Source organism: Squalius cephalus (genome assembly GCF_949319135.1).
Source record: "Squalius cephalus genome assembly, chromosome: 2".
NCBI lineage: Eukaryota > Metazoa > Chordata > Actinopteri > Cypriniformes > Leuciscidae > Squalius > Squalius cephalus.
The window spans coordinates 27935147-27954419 of record NC_137123.1 but is presented as its reverse complement, the minus strand read 5'-3'; the positions used below and the strand labels follow the sequence as shown (position 1 = coordinate 27954419).

At 36.4% G+C, this 19273-nt stretch overlaps 2 protein-coding genes across 4 annotated transcripts in view; one reads left to right on the top strand and one right to left on the bottom strand.

Moving 5' to 3' along the window:
• Positions 1-11872, bottom strand: part of gpm6ab (glycoprotein M6Ab) — a 58940-nt gene extending 47068 nt beyond the window's left edge. Inside the window, exon 1 of one of the 2 annotated variants that reach the window (XM_079897625.1) lies at positions 11799-11872. In XM_079897625.1, the coding sequence (XP_079753751.1) occupies positions 11799-11802 (4 nt within the window). In that variant the 5' untranslated portion in view covers positions 11803-11872. The remainder of the gene's footprint in view (positions 1-11798) is intronic. The other variant, XM_079897624.1, reaches the window with a different exon arrangement.
• A 1381-nt stretch (positions 11873-13253) lies between these two features.
• wdr17 (WD repeat domain 17) overlaps positions 13254-19273 on the top strand; it is a 34772-nt gene continuing 28752 nt past the window's right edge. For both annotated transcript variants that reach the window (XM_079850849.1, XM_079850848.1), the window contains exon 1: positions 13254-13324. The gene's annotated coding sequence lies outside the window, so the exon portion shown is untranslated. The remainder of the gene's footprint in view (positions 13325-19273) is intronic.

Genomic DNA, 19273 nt, shown 5'->3' with positions numbered 1-19273 from the left:
TATATTATAAATGTTTTTTATTATATATATATATTTTTTTTTTTTTTTGCCTTTATTTAACCAGGAGAGAACCTCACTGAGATTAAAATCTATTTTACAGTAATGTCCTGGCCAAGATATGCATCCCAGTTATACAAATACACATATAACAAACAACAATACATCACACAATAAGATATCATTAAAAGTACAAGCGTTTGCAAAACACTAAATCTTTTTCTAGTGCTTGCATAAGTGTTTTGAAATTGCTGAAAGACACCAAATGATTTAGCCTCAATTTCATTTGAAGAGAGTTCCATTCTGAAGGTGCAGTGTATTTAAAAGCTGTTTTACCTAGATTAGTTCTAGCTGGAGGTACATGGAGATTGTAATAAGACTGTGAACGCAAATATACAAATATATTAAACATGAAAAACAGACAGTTGTGAACTTAGATGAACCGTATCATCATGTCATCCCTGAAACCACAAAGCTCCAATTTTCATTCATTCCTTCATATAGTCAATATACTGGAGTCCAATATACTGAATGAGTGAATTAGTAGCTTCTACTATGAATTAGTAGAATTAGTAGTACATACATACAGTTGAAACCAGATTTTTACATACACTTCAGAAAAAAACACAAAAACTTTTATTTCTTTACTGTCATACATTAAATCAGAGTAAACTTTTTCTGTTTTAGATCAATAAATATTAACATATTTTTTGCATTTGTTAAATGTCAGAATCGAGCGAGGGATAATTTTTATGTATTTTTTTGATAACTTTCATCAAAGTCAGAAGTATACATACACTAAGTTTATTGTGTCTTTAAACAAAAAGAAAACTCCAGATGATTCCATTCTGAGCTTAAGAAGCTTCTGATAGGTTAATTGATTCCATTTGAGATAATTGGTGGCACACCTGTGGATGCATATAAAGGCACACCTCAAACACAGAGCCTCTTTCTTTGACATCATGGGAAAATCAAGAGAAATCAACCAAGACATCAGGAAAAGAATTGTGGACCTCCACAAGTGTGGCTCATTCTTAGGTGCAATTTCCAGATGCCTGAAGGTCCCACGTTCATCTGTTCAGACAATAATACGCAAGTATAAAAAACATGGGAATGTACAACCATCATACCGCTCAGGAAGGAGACGGATTCTGAGTCCTAGAGAGGAATGTTTTTTGGTGTGAAATGTGCGAATCAATCCCAGGACAACAGCAAAAGACCTTGTGAAGATGCTAGCTGAAACTGGTAAGACAGTGTCATTATCCACAGTAAAACGAGTCCTGTACCACCATGAGCTAAAAGGTTACTCTGGGAGAAGAAAGCCATTACTTCAAAACCACCATAAAAAAGCCAGACTACAGTTAGCAACTGCACATGGAGACAAAAATCTTAATTTCTGGAGACATGTCCTGTGGTCTGACGAAACAAAAATTTGACTGTTCGGCCATAATGATTAACGGTATATTTGGAGGAAAAAGGGCGAAGCTTTGAAGCCTCAGAACACCATCCCAACTGTGAAGTATGGGGGTGGTAGTATAATGTTGTGGGGCTGCTTTGCTGCAGAAGGGACTGGTGCACTTCACAAAATAGATGGCATCATGAGAAAAGAAAATTTTGTGGATATATTGAAGCAACATCTGAAGACATCAGCCAGGAAGTTAAAGCTTGGGCGCAAATGGGTCTTCCAAATGGACAATGACCCCAAGCATACCTCCAAATTAGTTACAAAGTGGCTTAAGGACAACAAAGTCAAGGTATTGGAGGGGCCACCACAAAGCCCTGATCTCAATCCCATAGAAAATTTGTGGGCGACACTGAAAAGGCGAGTGCGAGCAAGAAGGCCTACAAACCTGACCCAGTTACACCAGTTCTGTCAAGAGGAGTGGGCCAAAATTCCAGCAAACTATTGTAGAAAGCTTGTGGAAGGATACCCAAAACGTTTGGCCCAAGTGAAACGGTTTCGGGGCAATTCTACCAAATACTAAGGAAGTGTATGTATACTTCTGACTTTGATGAAAGTTATCAAAAAAATACATAAAAATTATCCCTCGCTCGATTCTGACATTTAACAAATGCAAAAAATATGTTAATATTTATTGATCTAAAACAGAAAAAGTTTACTCTGATTTAATGTATGACAGTAAAGAAATAAAAGTTTTTGTGTTTTTTTCTGAAGTGTATGTAAATATCTAGTTCCAACTGTATATACACACACATATATAAAAGAAAATATATATAATAAAAAATAATATATATTTTTATAATATTATATATATATATATATATATATATATATATATATATATATATATATATATATATGCTTTGTGTAATGTGTTAGACTAACTGGTACTTGTCACATCACTTGTTGCTCTTTTGTTAGTACAACTGCTTCTATATTATTCTCCTCATTTGTAAGTCACTTTGGATAAAAGTGTCTGCTAAATGATTAAATGTAAATGTACAGCTGTTGGACAATAAAACTGAAACACCTGGTTTTAGACCACGATAATTTATTAGTATGGTGTATGGCCTCCTCTTGCAGCCAATACAGCCTCACAGAAGTCCTTCAGTGGCCAGAGGGATTTTGAGCCATTCCTCTTCCTGAACAGTGGCCAGGTCACTATGTGATGCTGGTGGAGGAAACTTTTTCTGATGTTGAAACTGACATTTGTCATTGGCACAAGTGACCAAAGGTTTGGCAATAGCAGCCTGACCATTAATATTGACTCTGTGGAGCTCCCGATAAACAGTTTTGGTGGAAACAAGAGAGTCGAGGGTGCACATTTAATTCTGCAGTGATTTGGGTGTTATGGTTTTGTGTTTTTGGATTCAATCTGGGTTAGTACTTGGACATCCCTTTCAGACAGTTTCTTCTAGCGTCGATATTTACTCCTTTTGGATGTGGTTTGTGTTGGTATGCCGACATTACCAGTGAGATGCACGCCAACAATTTATATTTATCAGACTATTGAACTCCCGATATGTCTCCCATTATGTTGTGTGGATTGCAATATCTTATGTCCAGTTGTGCTATTGCTCCACTATATTGGCCAGTGTTTTCAGTTTCATTGTCCAACCCCTGTAAATGTAAATGTTTTAAACACTATAAATTAGCCTTAGCGTATCACTTGCTTATCACTTGCTCCAGTTTTAGCCTGTAACCATGGCAACAGACTGCTTCACAGATCTGCACTACTCAGAGAGAGAGAGAGAGAGAGAGAGAGAGAGAGAGAGAGAGAGAGAGAGAGAGAGAGAGAGAAAATGCATGCAAACAATGGAGCATCTGATTCCACCCCACATTTTTTAGTTCTTAGTGTACATAAAAATCAATGTAGAATATGATAAACAGCCCAGGTGATGACATAATCTAGCCCTAGCGTCACACACTCTCTCAAATTTATATTTATATTTTATTAAACTGCCAAGTACCACCACAGCACACATGAATTACATAAAGAATAGGTGGGCTTTGGGTGGTATCATGCACAGATTGCATACCATGGCAGACTGTGCCAACCAGTATAGATTGTGCTATGCCGTTTATACCAAGACAGATATATTTGTGCTATTATCTAGGACAACTTTACACTATTAACACCTGAGAACACTGAAAAAACAGTAATGCAAAATTCAGATCACATTTCCCAAACAAGTCAAGAAGAACTTGTTATTAATGAATGGTTTTAGGTTCAACATGAAGCAACATTGTGTTGTTTATGGTGGCAAGTAGCAATGCAAATAATAAAGAATCTGCATTAATATAAAACAGTTGTTCTCATCCAGGGGCCCTAAAAACTTCCAAGTGGGCCACAGTATGACTTAAATGATTTAAAATAAGGCAAAACACATATACATTTTTCTCTAGTTATGCCAAGCTCTAAAATATTGATGTTGAAAATAAAAAGAGAAAATCAAATAAGATCAATTACCTTTCATTTCATTCAATGAAAAAAAGTGTATTATTTAAATAGCTAAGTGTTGACTTAAGCATAAGTAAACATTAATTGTACCCTAAAAATAACTTTATCTTGATGTATACCATGACCTTGTTGTAAACCTACTCATACCATTATATAGCATTTTGTTCAAACCATACAGTCCTAAGCTGTAAAGGGGAAAAATAGGAATGGGTCAACAAAAAGATGCTAGCCCCCTCCAACTCTCTCTCACTTATCATGTTTGACCAGATCAGCCAGTTACCTAGAGATGATAGTAAATTATCCCATTTGTTTCTGATGTTTACCATGTTGTTATCTACAGCTGACACTGCATCGATCTGAAAAACCGGAGTGATGTTGCTAAAAGGCATGCCATGTATAAATCACGCATGCACTCTCATAATGTCAACATAAACTATGGCTTCTCTCAGTCAAAAGACTAGAATGCTTCACTGACAGTGCAATGAGTACATGAGAATACACTTGCACTCATATTTCACATCAATTGTTATGAATGGTTAAGAAAATGCTGATATAGCTGAATGTTTAAAAATCACCTTCTTTCATAGTGTATGGGTCAAAATGATTCGTACAGAACAGAGCACAAATGTTCTTTACAGCATCTGATTGCCAATGTATCATCTAAGCAACTGGGTCTCCAGTTTTTTGACTGTTTTTTGACTCCAAGGCCCCTCTTTGTCCACAACTATTTGCGAAGACCCCATGACTTTTTTCATTATTTACTGGATACAGAGAATTTTTTTGAAATATTTGATCACAATTTCTACCCAATAATTTTTTTAGAGCTTGGCATAACTAGAAAAAAAAAGTAAATTCATTATAAACAAAATATTATATGACTTTATTATTTTCCAAATCCACAAGTTATGTCTTGTTCTAAGGTCAGTTTGGTATTTGGATCAGACACTGCAACAAGTGACATGCAGTACTAAGACATGTTTTGTTTATCTATCCTCCTCCTGCTTGCAAGATGCCACATTCACGGTTCTCAGGGGAAATAATTCCTTTCCAAATGCAATCAAGTGAATCATATGCATCAACACAAGATATTGGGAACAGAAAGGACAGATAATTAGCATGCCTGTGCTTATGACTCCCCTCTGCTTTAACATAAGCAACAGATTGAACTACATATTAAGAGATATTAGTGTGATATCATCCCATTAAGAAGCTACAAAGACACTGTAACGCTGTGTGATACAACTCCCTATATAGTGCACGCACAGAGTGAATGTGAACAATCACATATAATGCAAGCTGAAAAGTAGTAATATGACATTTAAAATAAATAAAGACATAATATTTTTCTCTGGCAGAAAGAAAGGGCAAAGACTGTAATTCATGGTAACTCGCTGACAAGGCTTGTCAAATAGACAAGGAGTTTGACAAAATGCTATAAACCTAGCTTGTTCTGAATTCCACCTACACACCTTGAGACAGGCAAGTCTATTAGAGCTAAGAAAGCAGAAGTGTGTGTGTGTGTGTGTGTGTGTGTGTGTGTGTGTGTGTGTGTGTGTGTGTGTGTGTGTGTGTGTGTGTGTGTGTGTGTGTGTGTGTGTGTAAGCACAGTAAGTCAGACATTTTAATTCACTAAGTCAGCAATTACGAATCTTTACCAAAAATTTGAGAAAAACACATTAAAGGAACCATTAAAGTAGTCCATTTGATATATGACTGTATTATGTTCCAATGTCTACTGAACCGATATGATAGTTTTATGTGCTGAATAGAATGAAGTTTTTAAAAGTTATTATAAAAGTGATTAAAAGTTTATATACTGAAGTTATTATTCTGTGCCTAAATCTTGTTGTTTGTCATAGATCCATCAAGCTTGATGTCAATGTAGTCATTTAGATTGCATTCATCTTTTTTGTTATTTTTTTTATCTTTTGAAGACTCTTTAAATTCTCCTTTTGCATTCCCTTGAAAAAAATACAGCATATAGGCTATGACAAACAAGAGAGCCAGTAAATACTGACAGAATTCTCATTTTTTTAGTGAACAACCCCTTTTTCAATGTAGAATATGATAGGGTACAACAGGGCTAAAGGCACACAGAAAAATTATTTTCACCCCATAGTGTATGATTGCATATATATATATATATACTGTATATATACAGTGCTATGCATAAGTTTAGGCACCCCTGCTAAAGTTGACTAAAAAGAGAAAAAGTTGCCTAGAGATTGGCATGGTTTTATTTCAGTTAGCCTAATAGCTGGTTTGATTTGCATTGAGAGATGATCTTATAGAAAGTACCCCATGCCAATCTCTAGGTATGGTGAAGGCTATGTGATGATGTGGGGCTATTTTAATTCCAAAGGCCAAGGGAACTTTATCAGGATGCATAGTATCCTGGATCCATGAAGTAACTGGCCTTTAAAAATAAAAATCTGCCTGCCTCTATGGGAATTTAACATAGGGGTGTCCAAACTTATGCACCCTGTATTTTAAGGAAGAACATTTATTTATTTACGATACATTATTCATTCACAAAGAAAATTGGTGTCCTTAAAGGTTGCAAAAAATTTTTAATTAAGGCATTAAGTTCAATTTCCAAAAGATGAATTTTTATTCATTTCATTCATTTACTCTTTTTAGTCAACTTTAGCATGGGTGTCTAAACTTATGCATAGCACTGTATATACACACACACAACTGGAAAAGTTGCTATTAAAACTGCTTATTATCATGTTAATTATTGTGCCTTTCACCCCAACATCATTAACAAGACCTTTGTCTATATGTATGTGTATATATATATATATATATATATATATATATATATATATATATATATATATATATATATATATATATTCAATAATTTTAGCGATTCTCGTCTGCTACATAAATCTACAACATTTAAAAAAATACATCAAATATTTTATCAAATTAGCACAGAATCAACATTGCACTGCTGCCCGGGATCGTGTCAAGGATCAGCCAAAATTCCACCTGCATCTTTAAAAGCAGATGTTCTGGAAAGAGCTGTGGCAAGTTATTGTGCCATCTAGTGGTTTAGAAGAAATTAAATCAAATGTGCCTTTTACCCCGTTGCGCCTTTAGCCCTGTTGTACCCTATGTAGTACGTGGAGATAAAGAATGAAATGTAGATTATATACTGTATGTAAATTCAAAAGCACATATGACCCAAACATAAACTAAAGAATAACTGTTCATCTGTGGACTGGTTTAAACACTGACCCAAGATGTGAAGCTTTTATTTCGACATCTGCCATTGTGTTTGTTACTTAACTGACCCTGAGCGTTGCTACAGTAGCTATTGTACTGAAAGGTCAGGTCGGTTGCGTCACATTGCTTGGATTCCACAGGGGATTGAATAGAGCCCTGGTCACAATACAGAAGACTTGGGTACACCCAAAGCCTTTAAGATCAGAAATAACAAAACTAGAAGATACATGGAACAACAGGATACAATAAAAGAAAACAATACAACCGACTACACTGTGAATTTTGGCATGGAGTTTCCTTTAAAACAATCTTCATCTCATTGAAATTTGATTTATTTTGGCCATAAACTAAAACCAGTAAGTAGACTAACAGTAATACTACTGAGCAAAAGACTTATGCGATCCCAGCACAGATGTCTGTATTTCACATTAGCATATGATACTGCTCCAGGGTCTAGTTTCCACTAAAGGCTTGCATCACTAGACTGACAGACTGTGGGAATTCACCGCAGGCCCTGATGTGTCTACTATTATTTTACTGGTTTAGAGTTGCGTAAGTGTCTAAAGTTCTTAAAATCCCTACAGTTTCCCTCAGGGTTTAATCAATAAATTTATGTATTTTTGTCTTATGTTCTCCTCAGAGGTGATGCTTTTTAAGAGCATGGTTTTAGAAGATCTATGGCTATTTGGACACTATAAAAAGCCACATTCATGTGCAAGTCTGAGCTTATAGTCACTTGGCTATTTAATACAATTTTATCAAACACATTCCACAATTTTGCTATATTCTTGTCTGGGATCATGGTGTTTAAATGCTGCTCAGGGACACAGAAATTCCAGATCTTCCTCTTAAACTACCTGTGGGTGGATTTCAAGAGGAAGGTTCTTACTGCACTACAGAAATCACTCACAGCCTCAAGATCCACTGCTGTGATTGCATGTGCCAGCCCAGCAGATTTGTTTTCAACCAGAATAGAGTCTCAGAAGGGGGAATGAAAACAGGGAAATGTGAGGGTGGTTCAAACCTAACTGAACTCTCATCTCTTCTGAAGACTGAAGACTGTTTATTATTCCTTTGGAAAATGTTAAACGGCATGTCTCAGAAGAGGACAAAGAAAGGAAAATACAGGTTTGTAGGATACAAGCCAGTTTTCACAGATTTGGCCAGCTTTGAGGATATATTGTCTGTTTTTGAAATTTTCACTTGTCATTCCATATCAGGAAATACTATAGTGGAAGAAAGGGCAACCATATCCACACAGTCACTTCTTCCATTAGGGAGCAATGGATTTTCCATGCCTTAAGGCCCTTTCACACTAACAACAAAAAAGATAACAATGATAACTACTATATATTATTAGCGTAACTATATTAGAACAGTGATATTATGTTTAATGCACACTTCTGCAGTTACATTCTCACAGGAAGATTCATTTTGCTCTCACTGTTTTAACATTTAGCTGAAAAAGTGCTTTGTAAGTGATTCTAATGACACTGTTCCTCTATGTCATTGTAGTTATAATTGAATTTTTTTTTTTACTTTTTTGTTATGATTCTTGGTGTGAACGTATCTTTAAAGGGTTGGTTCACCCCAACATTTAAATTATGTCACCCTCATGTTGTTCCAAACTCGTAAGGCTTTCATTCATCTTCGGAAAACAAAACACAAATTTCTGTCCCTCCACACATTTGACACTTCAAAAGGCTCATTAGGAGGTAGTAAAACTTATATGAATTGAACGATTTAGTCCTAAATTTTCTGAAGAGACACAATTGCCTTTATACAGTATGATCAACAGATAAGCTTTTATTCACCTATAAACATTCATCAACTCAACACATCAATTGTGGTAAACGGAAGCTCAAGCATGTTTGCTTGACGTGCAAGAACCAATGAGGTTCATTCTCGTGTTAAGCAGCACATTAGAGCTTCCACAAGGACCAATGAGGTTCATTCTCGTGTGTCAAGCAGGTTCGGTTGAGCTTCTGTTTATGTTCGCTGATCAAGGTTTATATGAGAGCAAAAGCCTAAATTAAATCTGTTCATCACATAAAGCGATCAAGTCTCTTTGAAAAATTTGGACTAAACCGCTCAATTCATATAATTTTTTTTTTTTTGTGATGAGTTTTATGATCTCTTTATGAACTTTTTGAAGCGTCAAAGTGTCAGTTGCGTATCTGTCAATGGAGGTACAGAAAACTCTCAGATTTCATCAAAAAGATCTTCATTTGTGTTCCAAAGATGAACGAAGTTCACCAGCTGAGTGAAAGTATTAAAATAAGTTAAAATATGCACATAAATCAGCAATTTCTGTTAGTTTTCTGCAAAACCTTGCTCCTTTTAATTGGGTCAATGCACATATATGAGTGTCTAACGTTCTTTCACATACTCATGTGTCTTTGTATTCATGTTGATTTGGTTTTGAAAAACTTAAATACCATTTTAAAGAAAAATCTAATTTAACATAATGTGGTATTACCAAGTAAAAAGAAATAATATATTTTCATTACACCTTAAATATATCTTAATTATTTCCAAAAAAAAGTATTTTTAAACATACAAGCAGTAAAGCGATTTTGGTATTTTTCTCAAAGAAATAATAACAAAAGAATGAGACAAACTTAAGATTTTTGTTTCATTCATAAATAATGCGTATTTTCATGAGATGTCAGTAATAATCAAAAATGTAAAAAAAAATATATACAAAAATACAAAATGTGTTATTGTATATAAATTGTATGAATTAAGTATTTTTTTAAAATAATATTTTCCCCCATACCAGCACTGCACTGTTTCAGTGATTCAAAACAGTAATTGAACAGCAGCGTCGTGAAGACGATATACGTTCACAAACATATTGAGCTTCCTCTTCATCACCATTATGGGCAAAAATACACTCTTGGTTTCTGCTACTGCCTCATTTTAAAATTTTGTTGGTGTGGCAGTGGCACACGTTGCACTTGTACCCTCACACAAAAACACATACACACGCCAAAGGCACTGGCTGACCTTTCAACTGGACATCTGTAACAGGACATGGGTGCAGCCTAGGAGACAGCATTCCAGCTTTAAGTCCCTGAACCCCATAAACCCAAACCCATGTTCTGCTCATTAGACTGACCGACAACCAGTGAAAGGAGAGTGAGAACAGGGTGGTGGGAGGGGAGGGCAGTCTCACTAAAACAGAGGCGCTTGTCAGGATTATCAAAGGCCCCCCACACAAGAAGAGAATGTTTGGAGGCGGCTAACAGCGAGACATAATGTGGCTATTTATCCCTCATGTGACTCCGTGCATATATTAGAGAGAACACAGAGGGGACAGGCCATCAACAAGCACCATGAATGAGAGCTTCAACAAAGTCTGTCTTTTTTCAGCACAAACGAGTGTTGTCATTTTTCATATTCCAACTATAACTGGTAACCAGAGCATGAAGTGAAAGCCCCAAAACAGCAGTGCTTTTCAAATGCCAAGACCCAGATCTAAAACACACATAATAAGAACAAAAGGTTTTGTGCCTAGAAAAAAAATCTAGCCTATTCAATTTGTGCAATGAAGCAGGTCTAAAAGTTTTAAAGGAGCTGTGATTGATTCTGTAGCAGTGGGTCAGTAGTAGTACTGCTGCACATTACAAACAAGGTGCATTTGATTAGTGAGGAAACTTTCTGCACATCTATTTTCACTTGTTTTGTGATGCGAAGGTTTCCTGTATTTTTGATGAGCTTTCCTGACAATAATAAGTCTCTTCCTCTGTCATGTTTACATAGTTTTGATAATCATCATACTATAGTCTGTCGACCATTTGGAAGTAGTTTGTAATATGTTGCTGCAAACTCAATGTCTGAACGACATTAAAAGGCACAGATGTCTGCACCAGGTACAGTAAAATCACCATTATCTGATTATGAGCTTATAGGCAACCTGCCAGCCTACTTATATCGGTATCAATAGAGAAAGGCATGTTTGCTTATCCCACTTACAATGCTTACACCATAGCAGACTGAAAAAGGGATACAATTTTAATGTGATTGTATGAATTACTATGATTAATAAAGTGCATATGCATCATCTGTTTCCTCTTCTTAAAAGTAATAAATCCCCCCCCCCCCCCCCAACATGAAAAATCAATAATTTACTGACTACATACTCTTATATTGTTTCAACCATGTATGAATTTTTCTAATGAGCACAAGAAGAAATGTTACAGAATGACAGTCACCATACACTTTCAATGTATTAAGAAAATATGCATGAAAGTGTACAGAGACTGAGACTCATTTTTTTCTAACATCTCATTTTGTGATAGAGAGTCATACAGATTCGAAACAATATGCAAATAAGTATTATTACAAACATTGCAATGTTTCAGTAAGCTATTATTTTAAGCTTGCTTTGTGAATGAAACACTCTCAGCTCTTTCTCTTAGTAAACAGAAACTTGTTGAATCAAAACGGTTGTATGACATAGCCGCCGAAGCTGTGATAGGATTACAATATGTTTACATGCAATAGAAACAAACTTAGCTAAACCTTAACATTCTGTCATTCCCCCTACTGAGTTGTCGTACTTGCACTTCACACACCACAGTTCTCCTTTTTTGAAGTCGTCTTCTCGATCTCCGTAAAAACGACAAAGCAATGACTTACCCATGTTTAAGACTAAGAGCTCGACACCGCTGGAAAAGTCCAGTTCAAGAGTTTGACACGGAGTGCTGGTAGAGCGTTCGTCCGTATATTAATGCGGTGACGTCATGATCACAAACGGACGGGGAAACTTATCAATCAATGGCATATTGTTTGATAAATTTCATGAACATAAAATAAATTTTAGCAAGGCCTAAAAACAAAAAATAAATAAAAATAAAAAAATAAATAATTCCTTTACAGCTTTTAAATAGTCTATATTATTAGCCTATTTTACAACTGAGATTGCTCGAGTCTCTTATATAAACTAATCAATTATAATGTATAAAAAGTTACAATAAATGTGATTGTATTGCTTCGTATGGTATAAAATAAATAAATAAACAAACTCACATTTTAGGAAAGTTTATTATTAATTCTGTAATTATTTAACAATTCACTTCTTTATTTATGTAGGCCATAAAGTTCCATATGTATTTTTTCCTTCCCGCAACATGTAGTCAACCATTCAGCCATCACAGGCATCACGACTAACTCGCAGATAGCAGAATTTTTTTTTTTTTTTTTTTTTTTTTGCCATGCCATATTATTTGCTATCGCAACAGGATCATTTTGTCGTGGTAACGACAATCTCGTATCGATTAAATACACAGGCCTAAAGCTGAGCACAACGCTATTTGCATGACATTCATTATTTTTCCAGGTTATAATTACGGTTTTTCCATGCCCGTGGGAAGCCGGTGTCCTAAGTATATAAGCCTTAGCCTACATACAGTGTTATGTGTGTTTAATTCGACAATATCCGCTTCTTTTTTATTGCATCGTATTTACTCCGAACACACCTTCTGTGATGTGTATGGCTCACAAAATGATATGAACAAGGTTAGCAGTTCCCTCTGCTGGTAGATTACAGGAGTTGCACTCTGAATTTGAATAACTGAATGGACTCTTTATTGTCTTTTTTAGCAGTACATGATACGCCCTTTATACGCAGTCACAAGCATATAATAAAGCGGATAGGCTATCCAAAAAGGGTTATTATTGCCAATGTGTTGCGCAGCACGTGACAACATGCATGGGGTGAAAGTCCACAAATGAAACTGAATCTGTGTGAAAAGGCTGGTAGATTAATAATGCATCAAACTCCCTGCTTTGCACAGCCCTCACAGACAAATATGTCAGCCGCAAGCAGTTTCATTGAACGGTTGCCATATTTCACAAAATTCCTTTGTTTAGTTTTTTTCAACAATTAGGTGACCAACCGTTTGGACTACAAATACAAGAAAGCACAGGCACCTGAGCACCTCCCCGAGTGAAGATTACATGGATTATCTATGATTTGCTTTGATTGATTAATCAAGTGACCAATCAGCGTTCAAAAACAGAGACAGCGTGTGACGTCAGTTTGAAATGGCCCAATCGTCGCAATGACTCGGAAACAGCGTTAACAAACTACATAGCGAGTGTTTCTCCGTCAGCGATACACCTAATCTCAGCACCAAGTCGCTGTCCAACGGACATCGGGAGAGGTAAGCGAGCTTCATGCTCACGTTTCACTCCTGTTTTCAACGCAATGTGCGCTACATTTCCCACAGAGCGAGGCATTTGGATACATGTGCTGCTTTAAAAATAAATACTTTGTCAACCCTGCTTACGCACCGGATTGTTATCATCGTTGTCCGTACATTGTTTCGGTGCAGAACAAAAATTGGCACTGTTAAGAACCTCGAATGATGTTTCACGTCCTTTCTTTCCTATTGAAATACATGTACAGAGAGCTATTTAATTCACAACTGCCGTTACAAAGCAAACAAAAATAGGCTAGTATTCTGATTATTTTGTGTTGTTTGTACTGTAACTTTTTAATGGGTACTATACGGTTATCCGGACCACACGTGACCACACGTAAATGTACTACGGTTAACCTAACCCTAACCCTAACCCTACCCAAATAGGTGTGGTCCGGATAACCGTATAGTTCCTTTTAATGTGATTTGGGAGAACTCCAGGTGGACTGTCATTGTGGGAATGCACAAGAGGCTGTTAGTGCTGACAGTGGTCTACTATGCCTCATCACAGATTTCATTATGATTTTGAGCAGACAGTGCTGGGCAGATTAGACCCAGTGAGATATATAATCAGCTTCTCTTGCCAAGATGCAGGGACAAGCGGGACTAATGACCAGTGCTTCTTGAGACAGGTGCGATTCGACATGCAGCCATGCAGATCATCACTGATATCCACTTGACACGTTGCCCCACTTATGGAACAAGTGATGAGACCTCATGCACTATTCATGTTAGTTAGTATGTCTATTTGTGTGTGCGTTGAATTGGTTGTATGAATCAGTTTGTTTAAAGGCAGGGAAGTGTCATCTTTGTTATATCATGAGAACTGTTTGATGCAATCACAGTCAGATTCAGGAGAGTGCTTATACTGTCCTTAGGGAATCAGCCTAGTCTCTATGGGCTGTTTAGAGGAAAAGATTTGCAGATTAAGTAATTGAAGATGTGGCAGGGTGATGAGTATTTGATTATAAATGGGAAATGAGAAAGATAGTGCAGGTCATAGTGTATCTGACAGGAAAAAAACAACCTCTGCATGCATAATACTGCGTGAAGATCCTCATGGACAGGAAAAGATTAGATATGTAGAATCCCCAATCTTTTTTATCCTCTTTAGGCCCCATGCAGAGAGGGTGGGACTGTATGGCAGTGCTTACTGTAGTAAGTTTCTCATAGCAATAGCATGACATTAGTTGATTGTTTGCTTTGTAAAACCTATAAAATAGAACATATGACTTACAATTAAAATTATATGGCTGTCAGTGCGTAAAAGAAATGTCATATTTATATATGTTAACACGTTTAGTTTCAGGGAAATAATAATAATAATTCTAAGTATCGGGTCTGTATTTGTGTGGTGCAAAACACTTGCATAAAAAAATAAATAAATAATTGTAATATTGGCCAAGATACGCAAGACAAAAAGCTGGGAATCAGTAAAATTTGCATTGTTAATGTCACATTTTGTGTTTGTTTGTTCACGGTTAGAGTTTGTTTTTGATCTGTTGTGCTCATATCTGTGTTTCTAGGTTGGTTTTCAGTTTGTTAATTAGTTCAGTTCTCTCACTTTCCCAGCCTGTTTTGTCACCAGGGTCACTGATTGGTTTAGTTCTGTTCGGGTGTTTAGTTAATTAGCCCCTCTCGTTTGCTGTCTGTGTCCTGTCTTTCAGTTCTCAGTTAGTTCTACGTCTTTTTATGTTGGTTGTTCTGTTCTGTTCTTGATCCTTGTTCCTGTTTTGTGAATATTGGAGTTTATTTCGAAATAAAGACTGCTGCACTTAGATCATGTTTCATCTCTGCTGCAAACCTATGCTGACAGTTAATACACAAAGCTTTAACAAAACATTATTAAATATGATCACTTTCTTAGGGCAGTATGTGTCTCTTGATTTATTTACCTTCTAAATGTAAACTTTTTCATTGCTTTAAAGTTCACTCAAGTTAGCTCCAGCTGCATGAGCTGTTTTATGAAAAGCTTTGGTGCTTTTGTTTTGGTGCTGCAGACAATAAGAGACATGGCTGCTATTGTCTTCTATCTTTTTCATGATAGGGTACAGCGGGTCTATAGGCCCTTTTGATGTTGTTTTCTACCAAAACACTCAATAGCAACCAGAAAAAAAGAAAGAAAAAAAACCTAGTACTTTGCTAAACACCTGTTTGTTGCAATGTCTGATCTATGAGTACATTGCAGTCAATGCGTAAAGGCTAGTTTGGAGGCAATTTGAACTAGAACATATGGTTATTATTTATAAAACATTGTGGATTTATGTAGCTAATAAGAATCCCTGAAACTGTCAAATATTTGGATACTTAAAATTCGGACTTTGTTATTGGAACAGCCAAATACGTGCAAGTAAAGTATTTGAGGTAAAAGTCCCCAAGTTATTGGAACCCCAAGATGTAGCCTATACAGTTCATTTTCATTGAGCTCTAAATACAATATTTTAGCATGGATGAGACTAGATAAAGTGGATGTTGTAAACAAACATCACATCACCCACCTTCCTAAACCAACATTTGCTGCCATTTGCTGAAGTGGTTAGTCTGATAAAAGTTAAGCCTACCTAAACTATCATGTTATATCAAGATATTTGCATTTTCCATATCACTATTGCCCCTATATTTACATTATCTCAATAGTCCTCTGTGAACCTTTAGCCCCTCTGACTCCCTTTATAGTTACATGAGTTTAAGGGCGCTTTCACGCTGGCAGTTTAGTTCGGAACGGGGCATGAAAAATCGCTAACGTGAACCAGGGACGTGCAGAGAGTTCCGCAGGGGCAGGGGCTCAAATGTAAAAAAGGGGCATATGCTCACCAAGGTTGCATTTATTTGATCAAAAATACAAAAATACAAAAATAAAATATTACTGCATTTTAAAATAATGGTTTTCTATTTTAACATATAACCTTTGATACTTTTTCAGGATTCTGATTTTAAGTATTTTTCTTTTTTGAAATAAATTAATACTTTTAATCAGCAATGCTGTGTTAGGCCTAAATGGATAAAAAGTGATAGTAAAGACTAATAATTTCTATTTTAATTAAATGCTGTTCTTTTTTACTTTTTATTCATCAATGAATCCTGAAAAAAGTATCACAGGTTCCAAAAAAAAACATTAAGCTTTTTCCAACATTGATAATAAATCAGCATGTTAGAATGATTTCCGAAGGATCATGTGACACTGAAGAAAAATGATGCTGAAAATTCAGCTTGGCATCACAGAAATAAATTATATTTTAAAGTACATTAAAATAGAAAACCATTATTTTAAATTGTAATATTTTTTTCTGTATTTTTGATCAAATGATGCAGGCTTGATGTGCATAAGAGACTTTTTTTAAAAACATAAAAAATAGTAATGTGTCCAAATATGTTACCTGTACTGTGCATACTATTAGCCTGTATATTATTACTGTTGTTGCATAATTATCAAAAATGTTAAAATAAAGGGACAATTTGTAAGAATTTTGTATCAAAATATCCAAAAACCACTTGCACAGTGTTATATATTTCTTTCAATTGTGTACTTTCATTATCCTAAATGTTTCCAAGAATTTGTAAATTCAGAGAAATTCACTATTTTAAAAAGTGCCCGTCCCTTGTCGCCTGTCAATGACGTAATATCTGCGTTATCCCTGGTTTCCACTTGTACTGCCATAGTTACCATGGCGACAGATGTGGACAACTGCGTAATATTTAGCGACACGCTGTTGTTTCATTCAAACATTATGGATCAGGGATGGGCAACTTCGGTCCTGGAGGGCCAATGTCCTACAGAGTTTAGCTCCAACCCTAATCAAACACACCTGAACAAGCTAATCAAGGTCCTCAGGATTACTAGAAAGTTACAGGCAGGTGATTTTTTTCAGGGTTGGAGCTAAACTCTGTAGGACAGTGGCCCTCCAGGACCGAAGTTGCCCATCCCTGTTATGGATCATGGCAAGTAGACTTTGGGACAAAAGGAGAACTAAAACGAGCATCAATATTAGCGTGGCGATGCCGAGAGCTCCTTTTCCACGACAAACTTGGACTTGACAGAGCTTCACGACTTGGCAGAGACGCCGCTCTTGCATGTACTTTATTAGACAGGTGAGCAAATGTACATAAAACAAAGCAATGTCATATAGCTTAACATGATGAAATGTTAGAATATGATCAGTGTGTTATTCTAATGTTGATCTAGCTTACTGCTAGTCTCATACAGCCAGCAAACTAACACATAGAAAAACATAACTTTCAACACACTCAAATGCAGTTTAGTGTGATAGTGTGTAGACCAAGTGAAAAAGCGCTGCGTTACCTCACAAGTTTAATTCGTCAAATAAACTGACCTGTGTGAGTAGTAATTCAGCACTTACGGGTAGTTTGGTAGAATGAAATGTCCTCATTCCTTTATATCCACGGGACTCGCGTGTGGTGCTGATATCTGTCTCTCATTAGCAATCGCGATCTGCTTCATACCACAGTCATGTTAAAAAACATGAATGTTTTCACTCATCCATTATAAGATCCATCAGCATGACAGCAATTTCCATGATTCCACTTATCACTGCGTCATCAATCTAAGTCTTTGTTATTGTAAGAGGTTAGCGACCCCTTGTGGCGAAAAAAAAAATCATATTGTAGCGTTAAAATCATAAAGTCCTTTCACGTCACCATTTCGCGTGTTGTTGTCAGCCTACACTTCACATAATAGGCATTTCACGAGTTCACACTTACAAATAAGTTAGATAGAATAAATGGTATGCATATTTGGCGTGCTGTCCGGGGAGAGGGCTCTGAGCTTGGATATTGGGCCCGAACCCAGAGTACTCCCCCCGTATTGCTGGTTAGGAAGTAACCAGGCGAGTGTGAGGAGACGGGGTGGTGGAGGGATGCTGAAAAATTGTCGAGGAACATTGGTGAGTCAAATAAGTATATATAGGTCTCCACTCATGCTGATTGGATAGACATGTTGATTACTGATTGTTGACAGGTTGGAATTATGTGATAATTGGATCAATTATTTGAATGTGCTCCTCCCGAACTTTGTTAATAAAACATCATGTAGGTGGCGCCTAGGCTTCATTTAACCAACTATGATAGTTTGATCAAATGGTAAAAGCCACAGTGTTTCAATATAGACTAAATACAAGTGACTTGAATATTACCATTTATGCTACTTTTGGTGCTGGTTTTGTGCAGTAATTTGTAGTCAATTAACATAGTTTCAACGACGCAGATTCAGATCGCTTCATAAATGTAAATTCGTCTGGTCAAGTAATTTGCATGGACAGACATGTAAACTGGCATGTTGCGAGGACGTAACATCAAAGGACCATATTAGTCGCAGCAACATGCCAAATAATGTTCCAGTGACGTAACTTTGTGATACTCACTGAAAGAACCATATTTGGCTCGAGAGTATCGTTTCCCGAGCAGACTGTGGAATACCTACGTTTACACTAGTGCATTTTCATTATAAAACGCATAACTTTTGCTACGGTGGTTACGCCTGCCGTCCACACGACTTCGGAGTTTTAGACCCTGGAAAACAGAGACCGAAGCAAGACACACGCAAGTGTTTTAGCTGATTATGATGTATTTAGTTAAATAAAACACATCTAAGGGATGATAGTTATAACGATCACCAGTAAGAGTGCCCGGAATTACTATCAGAGGGCACTCCAACCCGAACAGTCACCAAACGTCCACAGACTCCATTCCCTTCATTCTTGGTTTTGATTTCTTGCCTGTCTCTGTATTACCCGTTTGCCTGTGCTCCCTGCCTGTTTGTTTGTTTGTTTGTTTGATTGATTGGAATGCCTGCCTGTGTTTGACCTTGCCTGTACTTTGGATTACGTGTTTGGATTGTCCTTATTAAATAAACTGCATTTGGATCCTCAACCTTCTTGTCTCAGAGCAGTACGT